This window comes from Syngnathus typhle, linkage group LG12 (genome assembly GCF_033458585.1).
Source record: "Syngnathus typhle isolate RoL2023-S1 ecotype Sweden linkage group LG12, RoL_Styp_1.0, whole genome shotgun sequence".
Classification (NCBI taxonomy): domain Eukaryota; kingdom Metazoa; phylum Chordata; class Actinopteri; order Syngnathiformes; family Syngnathidae; genus Syngnathus; species Syngnathus typhle.
Window position 1 is genome coordinate 12,630,033 of NC_083749.1, and position 16,879 is coordinate 12,646,911.

General features: G+C 42.9%; 1 protein-coding gene across 1 annotated transcript in view; it reads right to left on the bottom strand.

Moving 5' to 3' along the window:
* LOC133163713 (DENN domain-containing protein 1A-like) overlaps positions 1-16,879 on the bottom strand; it is a 146,439-nt gene that overhangs the window by 103,627 nt on the left and 25,933 nt on the right. Inside the window, 1 exon segment of the mRNA XM_061293881.1 lies at positions 16,512-16,576. Coding sequence (XP_061149865.1) covers positions 16,512-16,576 — 65 coding nt within the window.

Consider the following 16,879-nt stretch of genomic DNA (forward strand, 5'->3'; position numbering starts at 1 on the left):
GCACCACCGCGCTCCGTGCGCATGGAGCGTGTTTGAAGTGAACAGCAGAGAAGAAAGGAACAAGGCAAAGTGTTGTGAAATAAAATATTACCTGTAATACGGATTTAGGTAGAGAACTGAACTCTCGCTCTTTATATAGCTGACGTGTCTTGCTCATCCGTTCTGCGCATCTGTAATGGCGGCCTCCGTATGATATCCGGTTTGCGTGTGTGCGAGAGCGAGAGAGAGCGAGAGAGAGAGCGCGCGAGAGAACGCTCAACCGTAGCGCGCCGCCGACCGCCCAACTGCACCGGGCTGGTCGATTATTGTGACATTGTGAAATTTAGAAGATATTTTTAAAGTCCTGATGTACTTTCTAAAATTTAAGTGGACCTCAGTGCGCACTGCGCAGGGAGCTTAATTTGGTGCGGTCGCGCAACCGCAGCGCGCCGGGCGCTCACTGTCGCATTGCTTAAAGAGCGCTTTTGTGTTTTAGGATGAACAGCAGAGACCAAAGGAACAAGGCAAAGTGTTGTGAAATAAAATATTACCTGTAATACGCATTTTGTTATTTGCTGATTGAAACTGCTAATTAAACTGTGAATTGAAACTAATAGGAAGAAAACAACTCTCGCTCTTTATATAGCTGACGTGTCTTGCGCATCCGTTCTGTGCATTTTATTTCACAACACTTTGCCTTTCTTCTCTGCTGTTCACTTCAAACACGCTCCATGCGACCGCAATGCTCTCGTATCAGACGCTTGCTCGATCACCTGCTCGTTTGCTGTCCCGTGCGCGCACAAAGCGCGGTGGTGCGTTTACGGGCAGTCGGAGAAATCAACGCCAACGAAAAAAATTACATCCAGCCTAGTTAAGACCATACCAAAGACTATAAAAATGGGACCCAATGCCTCCCTGCGTGTGTGACGATCATTGGGACTTAAAAAAAAAAAAAAAAAAATTAAAAAAAAAAATTTAATTTTTTTTTTTTGTACCCATGTATAATGCGCACCCCAGATTTTAGGACAATAAATTGGTTAAATTTTGCACACTATACACGGAAAAAAACGGTATATACAAATATATAAAAGACACAGTAGCTCACAAAAAAGAGTACACCACTCTCATTTCTGCAATGTTTTAATTATATCTTGCCATGGGACAACACTGAAGAAATGACACTTTGAGACAATGTTAAGTAGTCACTGTAGATCTTGGATAGCAAAGTAAACGTATTGTTACTTAAAAGTAACTCAAAATACAATAATAAATCTATAAATTGCTGTGAGTACACCCCGACTGAAAATGTCAAGATTGGACCCAAATGTCAATATTTTGTGTGGCCACCATTATTTTCCAGCACCGCCGTAACCCTTTTAGGCAGGGAGTTTATCAGAGCTTCATAGGTCGCCGCTGGAATGCTCTTCCATGATGACATCACGGAGCTGGTGGATGTTGAAGACCTTGCGCTCCTCCACCTTCCGTTTGAGGATGCCCCATAGATGTTCAATAGGGTTTAGGTCTGGGGACATGCTTGGCCAGTCCATCACCTTCACACTCAGCTTCTTTAGGAAGGCAGTGGAGGTGTGTTTTGGGGTTATCATGTTGGAATATTGCTCCGCGGCCCAGTTTACGGAGGGAGGGGATCATGCTCTGCTTCAGTATTCCACAGTACATGTTGGCATTCATTGTTCCCTAATGAACTGTAGCTTCCCAGTGCCACCACTGCACTCATACAGCCCCAGACCATGACGCTCTCAACACCATGCTTGACTGTAGGCAAGACACACTTGTCTTTGTACTCTTCATCTGGTTGCCACCACACACGTTGGACACCATCTGAACCAAATATGTTAATCTTGGTCTCATCAGACTACAGGACATGGTTCCAGTAACCCATATCCTTAGTCTGCTTGTCTTCAGGATATTTTTCGTTGGGGTGCACTTACTATTGTTGCCAACATTCTGCACATTTGTTGTATTTTGAGTTACCGTAATTTTCGGACTATAAACCGCACCAGACTATAAACCGCACTAGCTAAAATTCGGGGATATTTAGTTTTTTCTTATATACCATATCTTTCGAGGTTGCATTAGCCATAAAATGCACAATGACGTGAAAAAAACAAACAAACAAGTCGCTCCGGAGTATAAGTCGCAGTTTGGGGGAAATTTATTCGACAAAAGCAAGAGCAACAACAGGCTAAACGATAGGTATGCTAACGTGACATAAACACAAACGAAGAGCTGAGAACGGCCTGACGTAATATTCAGAGTTATTCAAATAACTATTAAATAAATAACATGTTTAGAAAACCATCTGTGTCACTCCAATTCATTAAATCCATCGATTGTCCTCTAATGTCAACAATGCGCGCCGCTGACGGCGGTTGCACTTCAAAATATTCCACGGGCCCATATAACGATATATCAAATAACTATTACCGTAATTTTCCATGTATAATACGCCCCCAAGTATACTACGCACCCTAAAAATGGCATGTCGATGAAAGCCTGTACCCATGTATAATACACTCCCAAATTTTGACTCTTACTTAAGTCCGTGACCGTAAAATGATTTCAGAAAAAAGATCATCTTTGGGAACAACCGGATGTTATTCTGCCGGTCAGTATCACTGCGCATGCAGTAGCAAACTCGAGAGCGAAGAAATATGTGAGACTCTCAACGGGATCACCAATATTTGAGTGATGTTCCAGTTATTTATCACAATTATTTATTATTATAATAATATATATAATATATATAATAATTATTTACCATTTTTTTCCATGTATAATGCGCCCCCATGTATAATACACACCCTAAAATTGGCATGTCAATGCTGGAAAAAAGTCTGTACCCATGTATAATACGCACCCAAATTTTGACTCCTACTTAAGTCCGTAAACGTAAAATTATTTTAGAAAAAAGATCATCTTTGGGAACAACTGGATGTTATTCTGCCGGTCAGTATCACTGCGCATGCGCTAGCAAACTCGATAGCGAAGAAATGTTTCGGATTTGTGTAGGGTACATTGTGACAGCAAACGAGTAGGTGATCGAGCAAGCGTCTGATACGAGAGCATTGCGTTCGTATGGAGCGTGTTTGAATTGAACAGCAGAGACGAAAGGAACAAGGCAAAGTGTTGTGAAATAAAATATTACCTGTAATACGCATTTTGTTATTTGCTGATTGGAACTGCTAATTAAACTGTGAATTGAAACTAATAGGTAGAGAACTAAACTCTCGCTCTTTAAATAGCTGACGTGTCTTGTGCATCCGTTCTGCGCATCTGTAATGGCGGCCTCCGTATGATATCCGGTTTGCGATGGAGATTAAAAAACAAACAATATTTGACAATAACACACCATCAAGGATTGCACCATCGCATCAAACGATGTGTCGTCAATTATGAATTTTACTGACTAAGTGTGTTGAATGCAATGCGCGATTGACAACAAACAAGAAGGTGATTTCAAGTTTTATTTCATAATGCGCACCTCAGATTTTAGGACAATAAATTAGTTAAATTCTGCGCATTATACATGGGAAAAGACAGTATATAAGCAATAATATTATCAAACCATCTGTGTCACTCCAAATCATTAAATCCATCGATCGTCCTTTATGTCAACAATGCGGCCGGGTGCGCGCCGCTCACGGAGCTTGCACTTCAATATATTCCACAGGCCCATATAACAATATGTAAATTATATATAAAATAATTAATCTGTCACTCCAAATCATTAAATCCATCGATCAAATTCCTCGTCCTTTGTCAACAACGCCCCGCGTGCGCCCTGACGTCAGCCTCGTCGTTATGCCACAGATCTAGTATATAACTATATTGTAGCGTTAACAAAGTACAAGGAAAGACGTGGGTTTGGTAAACGGCTTTTTATTTAACAAAACAAGAGTTTAACGAGCAAAAAACTACTGAACTGTAACGATAAAAACATATGGAGTGGAGCCTCGGTTTTCGAACACAATCCGTTCCAGAAAGCTGTTCAATTAATCCGTTCCAAGCCAAAAAAACCTGCCTTTTTTAAGCGTTTTTTTCATTTGCACATTTTTGTCCAATCGCACAACTGCCGCGCACCACCGAACGCGCAACCGTAGCACGTCGCCGACCGCGCAACTGCACCGCGCTGGTCGCATTACTGTGACAGAGCCGTCGCTGAAATTCGGAAAATGTTTTTAAAGTCCTGATGTACTTTCCAAAATTTAAGTGGACATCAGTGCGTAGGGAGCTTAATTTTGTCCGATCGCGCAACTGCAGCGCACCGCCAAACACGCAATCGTAGCGCACCGACGACCGCGCAACTGCACCGCGCTGGTCGCATTATTGTGACAGAGCGGTCCCTAAAATTATAAAATATTTTTCCTATTTCCTATTTGTCCTAATGTACTTTCCAAAATTTAAGTGAACCTCAGTGCGCAGGGAGCTTAATTTGGTCCGATCCCGCAACCACAGCGCGCCGGGCGCTCAGTGTCGCAATGCTTTAGGAGCGTCTTTGTGTTTTAGGATGGCTGTACTGCTCCCACTTGCTTTCTTTGGAGGCATGATTAGATTTGATGCAATCCTCAGAGTAACGAGAACGTAATAACGAACGGAGTCAGTTGGCATGCGGGTCCTCTCGGCTCATCTCGCGAGGTTCGACAACCGAATTTCGTCCAACATCAGAAGCAAAAAAATCTCAATTTTTTTGTTTGAATATCGATTTGTTCGAGAACCGGGACGTTCGAAAACCGAGGCTCCACTGGACAAGTTGCTACACGAAATAAAATATATCAAATAACTATAACATAAATAGTTCACCGCCATACAGCCCCAAGCACTGGTGTCGACTTCCAGGCGTGTGGCGGCGTGGACTTCCATCCCCGGGGGTGGTGGTTCCATCCACGGAGATGAAAGAGAGCTTTGTAGAATAGGACCGGGCGTGCGTAAAAGCCAGAGATGGGGACTCGAGTCACTGTGACTTGGACTCGAGTCGACTCGAGTCGCAGTTTTGATGACTTGTGACTTGACTTGACAAAATATAAAAAAACTTGAGACTCGACTTGGACTTGGAAGTTAGAGACTCGGGACTTGACTTGACACGATGACTTGAATGGCTTCCGTGTTATTTAGTTTTCAGTTTGAATATAAAATTAATAATACTTTTAAAAAAGTAATATCGATAACACGGTAGGAGCGCAGGCTGAGAATGGCATTGTCATGATTGGATTGCTACCCTGTCAATCAATCAGTCGTACCCTCTCTACCTACCTAACGTGTTTATTGGAGAATCACGCCCCTTTATATCAGACATGCACAAACATGTCAGCGGGAGCGGTACCTTCGGCTATCGTAATTACCTTTATGACGGCAAAAGACGGACAGCACAGTGCAAGATATGCAACAGAAACATTTCAGACAGCCAACGACTTTGTCCATTTGAAATTCATAGAGCTCTGGTATCTCCAGATGTTACAGATGAAACATAAAATGTTTCTAATGGTCTTTAATGTGTTTCTTCTTTAAGATTTTTTTTCAGATTATTTTTTCATATTTGCAACTCAAATGTGTCAGACACTGTCGACAGACGTTCATTTGTTTAGATTGAGCTGTCAATTATCGTATGAGGTAATTTCTTTTTTGTTTGATTCCATGGTGTATTTTACAGAATATAGTGCGAAAGTATTCGGCCCCCTTGAACCTTTCAACATTTCGCCACATTTCATGCTTCAAACTAAATTTTAATTTTTTGTCAAGAATCAACAACAAGTGGGACATAATCGTGAAGTGGAACAAAATGTATTGGATAATTTAAACCTTTTTTAACAAATAAAAAAACTGAAAAGTGGGGCGTGCAATATTATTCGGCCCCTTTACTTTCAGTGCAGCAAACTCACTCCAGAAGTTCAGTGAGGATCTTTGAATGATCCAATGTTGTCCTAAATGACTGATGATGATAAATGGAATGCCCCTGTGTGTAATCAAGTCTCTGTATAAATGCACCTGCTCTTTGATAGTCTCAGGATTCTGTTTAAAGCGCAGAGAGAACCATGAAGACAAAGGAACACACCAGGCAGGTCCGAGATACTGTTGTGGAGAAGTTTAAAGCCGGATTTGGACACAAAAAGATTTCCCAAGCTTTAAACATCTCAAGGAGCACTGTGCAAGCAATTATATTGAAATGGAAGGAGTATCAGACCACTGCAAATTTTTCCACGTCTTTGTCGGTCAGTCCTGTTGTTGGTTTTGTTGTACCATGATTTTATTAAAAAAAAATAATAATAATTTAAATTAAAAAAAAACAAAATTAAAAAAAAATTGTACCCATGTATAATGCGCACCCCAGATTTTAGGACAATAAATTAGTTTAATTTCGCGCATTATACACGGAAAAAAACGGTACTTCCTCCTAATCCTTGCTGCCAGAGACTTGGCAGCGCTTCCTCTCACACAGCTGAGCCACATTTGGGTTGAGGGAGGAGGCAACTGAGACCCTCAGTATGGCTTTAAGGTGCTCATCTTTAAGTCTGGACCTGAACTTTGATTTATTGAAGTTCATTGTGGAAAAGCGCTTTTCACACAGATAGGTGCTGGCAAAAAGGCACATGGTCCACTTGAACATCCTGGAAAGCTCAGGGAAGGTGGGGGGGAGTTTTCTCAAAAATTGTCCAAGCTCCACTGTTTTTCCACTCACCTCCCTGAACTTGACTTTGAGGTCAGTATTGCACTGCAGGTCAATTAGCTCCATCTGCAGGACAGGGGGGGCATCCTCCACATCAAAGGAGAAGGGATCAGCAAAAATCTGAAAAGTGGCTCTGTGTGTCTTGAAGTCTGCAAACCTCTGATCAAATTTTTCTTGTAGCTTTCCAATGGTATCAGCATACTTCTCACCACTGAATGTTGTGCCTGAATCCATGAGTGCCTTGCATGCTGGGAAATGGCAGAGGTTTGTCTGGGAAAGCTGGGCTTTCCATAACACAAGATTTTTGGAGAATGCTCTGACATTGTCATATGCAGCACTGACAAGCTGGTCCTGACCCTGAAACTTCTTGTTCAGTACATTCAGCTCCTGTGTGACGTCAACAAGGAAAGCTAAGTCCCTTAGACATTCAGGATCATTCAGCACAGGAACAGTCATCCCATCCTTCTCCATGAAGGCTTTCACTTCTGCTCTTAACTCAAAAAAACTCTTCAAGACCTTCCCCCTGCTGAGCCAACGTACCTCGGTGAAGTAGAACACGTCCTCGTATCCTGACTCAATTTCCGCCAAAACGTCACGGAACTGCCGATGCTTTAAAGCCCTGGATCTGATATGGTTGATGATTTTCACAACGTCAGACATCACATTGCCAAACCTCATGATCTTGCTGCAAAGGGCCTGCTGGTGGATAATGCAGTGCAGAGCAATGGCATCTTCCACACCCTCCTCTTCCAGTTTCCTTTGAACAAGCGCCACAAGTCCGTTTTTCCTCCCTGTCATTGATGGCGCTCCGTCGTTAGGTATTCCAGGCAAACTGTTCCATTGTAAGCCGGCATCCTCGATGGAATCAAACAGCTGGCGGAATATCTCCTGGGCAGTGGTCTGGCCATGCATTTCAATCACTGAGAGCAACTCCTCCGTAACTTCAAAGTTGTTATCAACGCCACGGACATATATTGCGAGCACACAAAGAAACCGAAATTACGTTTCCTCTATCCCACGGTGACGAGACATAGTACATGATAGACACACAAGTAAACGACACAAAATAAAAACAAGAAGGCACAAACAATAAATAATAAGTGTGATGAATAAATAATAAATAAACAAATAACACAATAAATAAGAGAAGCAAAACGGAGCCAGTGTGCATACAGCAGACAGTAAGCATAGCACAAAAGTACAGGACTCTACGCAGAAAGGGGGAGAGAGTTCAGGATCCTAACAGCCTGGAGTATGAAGCTGTTGGTGAGTCTGGTGGTGCGGGAGCGCAGGCTCCTATACCTCTTCCCAGAGGGCAGAAGATCAAACAAAGAGTGAGCGGGGTGACTCACATCACTCACAATCGTGGTCGCCTTGCGGGTGAGATGGGAGATGTAAATGTCCTTCAAGGAGGGGAGTGAAGCACCAACAATCTTACCAGCCGTGTTCACTATGCGCTGCAGGGCCTTCATGTTGTATTCAGTGCAGCTACCACCCCAAACAGCAATACAGCTGGAGAGGACGCTCTCAATGGTGCCACGGTAAAATGTAGTCATGACATGTTGCCAGACATGTCAGAAATGCGCTCTGCCACTGAAATGCTGATGTTACTAAACTGAGCCTTTTTTTCCGGGCAGACTATACTTGCAGCCTGTAACATGCACTGTTTGACGAACTCGCCATCTTTGAATGGCTTCCCTGCTTTCGCAATCATCTCACTCACCACGTAGCTAGCTTTGATAGCCGCTTCACTCTCTTTGCTTGCTTTTTTGAAAAAATCTTGTTGCCTCTGTAGACATGTTTTAAGTTTGGCGACCCGGTCCTCTCGCTCATCCCCCAGGTATTTTCCATACTCCTCAGCATGTTTAGTTGAGTAATGATGTCTGATGTTATACTCCTTGTGCACCGCAACTTTATCCTTGCATATTAGACACGTTGGGATGCCCCTGTGCTCAACAAAAAAATATTCCGTCTCCCACTTCTCCTGAAATTGTCTGTGCTCATCGCCAATTTTTCTCTTCACGACAGGTTTTGAAAAAGACATGACTGGGGCTGACAAAAACCGTATAGCACTAGGTGACAAGATATATTTTCCCTCCACTTGTTCATCCAAACATGTTAAAGTGACTAATCGCTAATTCACGCTGTTGTCACGAGCCTGAGCTACGGGAGCCCAGAGGTGTTAAAAATATAAAAACCCCAGATGCATGTGAGAAAAAATGCGCGGGCCGCATTAACACAAAGATTTTATTTCAGGCAGGGGGCCCCAAAACATTGTCCTGAGGGCCGCAATTGGCCCGCGGGCCGCGAGTTTGAGACCCCTGATCTAAACAAACTAAACATCATTGCCCCATCCCAGTATGGTTTCAGAAAGGAAAACACTACATATATGGCAGTACTTGACTTGACTGATAAAATCTACGGGGCAATCGATATGGTATTGGGATTTTTCTGGACTTGTCTAAAGCTTTTGACACCATCATGATTGACATTCTTATAGATAAATGACAACACTATGGTATTAGAGGCCTGCCGTTAGACTGGTTCCGCAGCTATCTGTTAGGAAGACATCAATATGTCTCTATTAACAACCATAAATCTTCATACAAGCCCATCAATTATGGAGTTCCTCAAGGGTCCATCTTAGGGCCGCTCCTTTTCATCTTATACATAAATGACATTGTTAATACTTCCCCCATACTACATAAAGTATTATTTGCTGACGATACAAACTTGTTTCTTTCCCACAAAAATCCAAATACACTTGAACAAATTATAAATAGTGAGTTAGCGAAAATAAACGCATGGTTTAAATGCAACAAACTGTCCCTAAATGTCAATAAAACGTACATTGTATTCCGGTCCCATAAAAAAAAGGACATTGACCAAATTTGCATAAAAATCAACAGACAAAACATTGAAAGAGTCAGCTCTACTAAATTCCTGGGGATCCACATTGACGAGTTCTTGAACTTTAAAAAACATATTGATGAGCTCACAATCAAACTGTCTAAATATGGGGCTTTATTCTTCAAATTGAGACATTATCTCCCACTCACTGCACTTCTTATTCTGTACAAATCCTTATTTGAACCTCATTTAAAATACTGCAATATTATATGGTCTAACACATTTCCAACCCATCTAAAAAAGCTGGAGATACTTCAGAAAAAGGTCATACGCGCCATAACATGGTCTGAGTTTAACACCCCCAATAAAACAGCTCAGTGGCCTAGTGGTAGAGTGTCCGCCCTGAGACTGGAAGGTTGTGGGTTCAAACCCCGGCCGGGTCATACCAAAGACTATAAAAATGGGACCCATTGCCTCCCTGCTTGGCACTCAGCATTAAGGGTTGGAATTTGGGGGTTAGATCACCGACTGATTCCCGAGGGCGGCACCGCTGCTGCTCACTGCTCCCCTCTCCCCCAGGGGATGGATTACAATCACACGGGGATGGGTTAAATGCAGAGGACAAATTTCACCACACCCAGATGTGTGTGTGACGATCATTGGGACTTTAACTTAACTTAAAACAATCTTCCACCAACACAATCTTCTGAGGCTTGTTGAATATAACTATTTCCAGAATGCTTGCGTCATGTATCAGACTGTCCATAAACGAAACCACAAACTCTGTCAACTCATCCCAATCTGTACTCCCAGCCACACCCACACCACCAGGAATAGAAATCTAATCATTGGGAAAAAACGGAAACTAAAATCTACAATCTTTAGTATTGTGTGCAGAGGGCCACAGATTTGGAATGATCTTGATGAAACACTAAAAATGTTGCAATCCATATCCATCTTCAAGGCAAATCTAAAAAATACAAGAAGATACAGAAGGTAGAAGAGTTAAAGAAGAAGCTGACATTCCAGCAGACGTTTTTCACCCGTGCAAAATCACAAAGTGAAGCTGCTGTGAAAGAGAATTTTATCGTGGCAGAGGAGATCGCCAAAGCAGGTTGTTATTGCTGAAAAGCACAAATTGTTTAGTTATTTCCAGGTTTTGTTTTGCGGCATGTTCATATTTCTATCTTGTATAATTTTGACAGGAGATATTTTTATGGAGAGTAAAATCATTTGGGATATTTAAAATTTAGGTTTTTTATTTAAAATGACATAAAAGCAAAGAAAATCAAACGTTTTGATTTATTATTTTAATGTTTACTTCAAGCACAAGCACTGTCACCATTTTAATTTATTTTTTCAGGCGGTTTTTTTGCAGCATGTTCCAATTTCTAACTTGTATAATTTTAACTGGATATATTATATAGATCAAGATATTTTAAGTTATTTAAAGTTTAATCCAGAATAACATTCCTGTCCGTTTGTATTTATATTTATGTTAAAAGTTAGTTTTAGTGTGTTCAATAAATGTTTGTTCTGTTTGGCCCGCGACCTGAAGTGTGCTTTGAATTTTGGCCCCCTGTGCAATTGAGTTTGACACCCCTGCTATACTGCAACAAACTGAGGTTGACTAGGGCTGCGGTATGCATCCACTAGCCAATAACCAATGAGCCTTCTGTAAACAATCGCATTCCTCAAACTATCTCCTATAAAATGACCGGAACTGACTAAAGTTTGATCTAACACATTGGTACTGCTTACTTATGTTTCCCTTCCATATCGATCCGTAAATTTAACATTTAACATTAACGGAGCAGCCTATTTTGAAATGAAATAGTCTCGTGCGTATAGCAGCTATCATTATAGCATTAGCCACCCACAAACTCCCATGAGCCTCAGCTCGCAGACTCCCATGAGCCTCAGCTCGCAGACTCTCATGAGCCTCAGCAAAGTGTCGTGGCAGCCCCCTGTAAACCCTCGCGTTTCACAAACTATCTCCTATAAAATGAACGGAACTGACTAAAGTTTGATCTAACACATTGGTACTGCTTACTTATGTTTCCCTTCCATATCGATCCGTAAATTTACTTGAAACATTAACGGAGCAGCCTATTTGAAATAAAAGAGCCTCGTGCCTATAGCAGCTATCATTATAGCATTAGCCACCCGCAAACTCCCATGAGCCTCAGCTCACAGACTCCCATGAGCCTCAGCAAAGTGTCGTGGCAGCCCACTGTAATAATAATAATAATAATAATTCATTAAATTTGTATAGCGCAAAAACCCAAAGACATACATGAGGGGAGGCTGACAGGGAGGAAACAATCGGATAAACTTAAGAAGAGGAAACCAGTTATGGGTAGGGGAGGTCATGAGCTTGGGAGAAGAGGTAAGTTTTTAGACAGGACTTAAATATGGGGAGTGTGGGTGAGTCACAGACAGACTGAGGGAGAGAGTTCCAGAGTCGGGGTGATGTGCAGGAGAAGGCTCTGTCACCGAAGGATTTGAGTTTGGATTTTGGGACTGTCAGACATGAAGTATTGGAGGATCGGAGGGGACGGTTGGGGCACTAGGGGACAAGGAGGTCGGATAGGTAAGTGGGAGCCAGGTGGTGAAGGGCTTTGAAGGTGAGGAGGAGTATCTTGAAGATGATACGCTCCTTCATGGGGAGCCAGTGAAGAGAGTGGAGAACAGGAGTGATGTGTTCACGGGACCGGGTGTGGGTAAGGAGGCGGGCAGCAGAGTTTTGGACTAGTTGAAGTCTATGGAGTGAGTGAGCAGTGATTCCAGTGAGAAGGGAGTTGCAGTAGTCAAGCCGGAATGAGATGAAGGCGTTGATGAGAGATTCAGCGGCAGGGAGAGAAAGGCAGTGCCGGATTTTGGCGATGCGTCGGAGGTGGAAGTAGGAGGTCTTGACAACTGAGCTAACATGAGGTTGAAAGGACAGTGTGGGGTCAAAAATAACGCCAAGGTGCGTGCCAGAGGGGAGGGAGTGATGTTTGAGGAGTCAATGGTGAGTGTGATGGATCCAGTTTTATTAAGGGAGGATTTAGTGCCTATGAGGAGGAGCTCTGTTTTGTCACTGTTGAGTTTGAGAAAGTTGTGGGTCAGCCATGCTTTTATTGTAGAGATGCAGGTTTCAAAATGGGTGAGGGAAGGGTTACGGGTTGGTGTCTTACGTATATAGATCTGGGTGTCATCAGCGTAGCAGTGGAAGTCCAGATTGAGTTTGCGGATGACAGTACCAAGGGGAAAGAGGTAACAGATGAATGGGAGGGGGCCAAGAACTGAGCCTTGGGGGACCCCTTGTGTAACTGGGGAGAGGATGGATGTGTGACCGGAGAGCGAGATAAACTGGAGGAGTTATTGATGGTGTCGGTCAGAGAACTGTTGATTTGGGCGATTTTGTTGTTAAAGTTGACAAGAAAGGAGTTACAGAGGGCGTGTGAGGAGGGTGGCTTGGTGACCAGTGGCTGGAGCAATTTGTTGACGGGCGAGAACAGTATGCGGGGGTTTCGGGTTGGTGTTATTAATGAGAGATGAGAAGTAAGCAGATTTGCCAGCAAGAAGAGCATCACGATAGGAGGAGATGTGTTGTTTTAAGGTTTCGGCATGGACGGTGAGGCGGGTTCTTTTGTGGAGGCATTCGAGTTGACGGCCATTTTGTTTCATGGTGCGGAGTTCCGGTGTGTACCAAGGGGCAGAGTTAGTGAATGTAACAGAGGAAGTTTTCCAGGGGGCTAGGGAATCAAGGGAGTCAGAAAGGATGTTGTTGTGTGGTGGCAAGGTCATCAGGGGAGGAAGAAGTGGGGTCGGAGGGAAGAGCAGAAGATGAGAGCTGGCAAAGCGTGATTGGGTTCACTGTAAACAGCAAGTTTACAGCAAAGTGTCGTGGCAGCACCCTGTAAACCAGTGGTCACCAAACTCAGGGTCTCAGGTTTCTGTTTAAAGCGCAGAGAGAACCATGAAGACAAAGGAACACACCAAGCAGGTCCGAGATAATGTTGTGGAGAAGTTAAAAGCCGGATTTGGATACAAAAAGATTTCCCAAGCTTTAAACATCTCAAGGAGCACTGTGCAAGCAATTATATTGAAATGGAAGGAGTATCAGACCACTGCAAATCTACCAAGACCCGGCCGTCCCTCCAAACTTTCATCTCAAACAAGGAGAAGACTGATCAGAGATGCAGCCAAGAGGCCCATGGTCACTCTGGATGAACTGCAGATAACTACAGCTGAGGTGGGAGAGTCTGTCCATTGGCCAACAATCAGTCGTGCACTCCACAAATCTGGCCTTTATGGAAGCGTGGCAAGAAGAAAGCTGTTAGGGTGGTGCTAGCGTGGTGCTCACTCTAACTTATTTTGCAAGAACCACACAGGAGTCAAGCAAGTCATTTTAGACACCTGCAGGCGGAGAGATCACTCGTCGCTGTGCTTACAGCGATGGTCGAATGAAGTCTGACTCAGGCCTCGTCAGGTGCTTATTTATTGAGAGAAACAGAGTGGGGTTGAAAGTGGGGGTGTGGGAACACACAGGATAAGGTGAAGCCGGTCCCCTGCTGATCAAAGCATAGCAGGGGACCTTTTACGACGTTCTGTAAACAAAGCAACTTTGATTACTTTCTCTGCAGCTAGTCAATAAGTTGAAAAGATCTTAGCACTTTGGTCAACTACTTTTGTCTAGACAGGACAAGCTAGTTAAGTTATTACATGTTATATTCCAACATAATCATACGATGAAGATATTCTGCAAACCCTAACAAAAGCCATTTCTCAAAGATATCCATAAAAAGTCTCGTTTAAAGTTTGTCACAAGCCACCTGGGAGACACCAAACATGTGGAAGAAGGTGCTCTGGTCAGATGAAACCAAAATCGAACTTTTTGGCCACAATGCAAAATGATATGTTTGGCGTAAAAGCAACACAGCTCACCACCCTGAAGACACCATCACCACAGTCAAACATGGTGGTGGCAGCATCATCGTTTGGGCCTGCTTTTCTTCAGCAGGGACAGGGAAGATGGCTAAAATTGATGGAAAAATGGATGGAGCCAAATACATGACCATTCTGGAAGAAAACCTGTTGGAGTCTGCAAAAGACATGAGACTGGGACAGAGATTTATCTTCCACCAGGACAATGATCCAAAACATAAAGCAAAATCTACACTGGAATGGTTCACAAATAGACGTATCCAGGTGTTAGAATGGCCAAGTCAAAGTCCAGACCTGAATCCAATCGAGAATCTGTGGAAAGAGCTGAAGACTGCTGTTCACAAACGCTCTCCATCCAACCTCACTGAGCTCGAGCTGTTTTGCAAGGAAGAATGGGCAAGAATTCCAGTCTCTCGATGTGCAAAACTCATAGAGACATACCCCAAGCGACTTGCAGCTGTAATTGCAGCAAAAGGTGGCGCTACAAAGTATTAGCGCAAGGGGGCCGAATAATATTGCACACCCCACTTTTCGGTTTTTTATTTGTTAAAAAGGTTTAAATTATCCAATCAATTTCGTTCCACTTCACGATTGTGTCCCACTTGTTGATTCTTGACAAAAATTAAAATTTTATATCTTTATGTTTGAAGCCTGAAATGTCACGAAATGTTGAAAGGTTCAAGGGGGCCGAATACTTTCGCAAGGCACTGTATAAGGCGCTCTGCATTATAAGGCACACTGTGTTTTTTTGAGTACCGTAATTTTCGGACTATAAGTCGCGTTTCTTTTCATAGTTTGGGTGGGGGGGCGACTTATACTCAGGAGCGACTTATATACATATATGGTTTTTTTTCACATTTTTGGGCATTTTATGGCTGGTGCGACTTATACTCCGGTGCGACTTATAGTCCGAAAATTACGATAAATTTTAAGTTTTTAAGTGCGCCTAATAGTGCGGAAAATACGGTACTTAACATTGTCTCAAAGTGTCATTTCTTCAGTGTTGTCCCATGACAAGATATAATTAAAACATTGCAGAAATAAGAGGGTTGTACTCACTTTTGTGAGATACTGTAGATCAGTGGTCCCCAACCTTTTTTGCGCCACGGACCGGTTACATGTCAGAAATATTTTCGCGGACCGGCATTTATATAAATAAATAATACATTTATATAAATAAATATATAATACATTTATAATAGATATATAAATACGATGAAATAAAACTCACCATTACGTTGAATTAGTGGGAGCACTGAGTTTGTTTCTCAGAAACGAGCCGGTCTCATCTAGACGTAATCGGAGACAATGACACCCGAAGTGATTAAGGTTTGTCTTTTATTGCAGGATGCTTGGTCTCCATGTGTTGAAGCAGTTTTGAATGCTTCATTGCCTGGTTAGTTAGCCTGTCGCCACATATTAGCTTTGCGGGCTCGACTGGGGAATCATGTCACGTGACCGGGACGAGTGTCTTGACCTGAATTGATTGATCGTCGATCTTTTTTTTTTTTGTCTGTGCGGCTTGGCGGCCCGGTACCAAATGACCCACGGACCGGTACCGGTCCGCGGCCTGGTGGTTGGGGACCACTGCTGTAGATGACCTGGGCACAAACTTAATAAGCTCCAAGAAAAGGAAACCAATAACTGCAACAAGATACAAGTCATCAAATCAACAAGACAAAACTCTGAAATAAAGGGAAAAAATAACTAACTGCAGGCAGCTGGTGAGAGGCCTAAATAACATAGACGAGAGGTCCGCCACATAGCCCCTCCACAATGTTCAATACACACCAAAAAAAGCCTCCACGGGGTCAATGAACCGGTGCAAAGGTAGTCCAGTAAGCAATTTGCAGACAACGGTATGAGGCGATGGACCATACCTGTGATTCATCAAAACCTCACAGAACAGGCAAATGTGTGTGCAGAGCCTATTCCAGCTGACGTCGAGCAAAAGGCAGACTACACCTCAAACTGGTCACCAGCCACTCACAGAGCCAATCACAGAGAATGGTCAAATGTTATTCAAAAAGGTTGCTCTTGCAGCTAGAAAGAATTGTAAGAAGCTTACCTGAGCTTTGTGTGCCTGGGTGAACAACTTCCACATATACCTCAAAAGCACATCCTGGACTTTCCCTAGAAAAGAAAAAAGCCTATGAAAATGCTATAGGCATATTTTCAGCATATTTTGGCCTTAACACAAATCCAAACAGACAAGGGTGCCAAACTAATTTTTGTCACATTACTGCTATTCTGTTCTACCTACGGAATTTGTGTGTGTGTGTGTCTGTGTGTGTATGCGCCACACACCTGGAAGTTTGTTTTGTTAAATAAAGAGCCATTTACCAACCCACGTCTTTCCTTGAACTTTGTTAACGCTACAATATAGTTATATACTAGATCTGTGGAATACCGACGAGGCTGACGTCAGGGCGCACG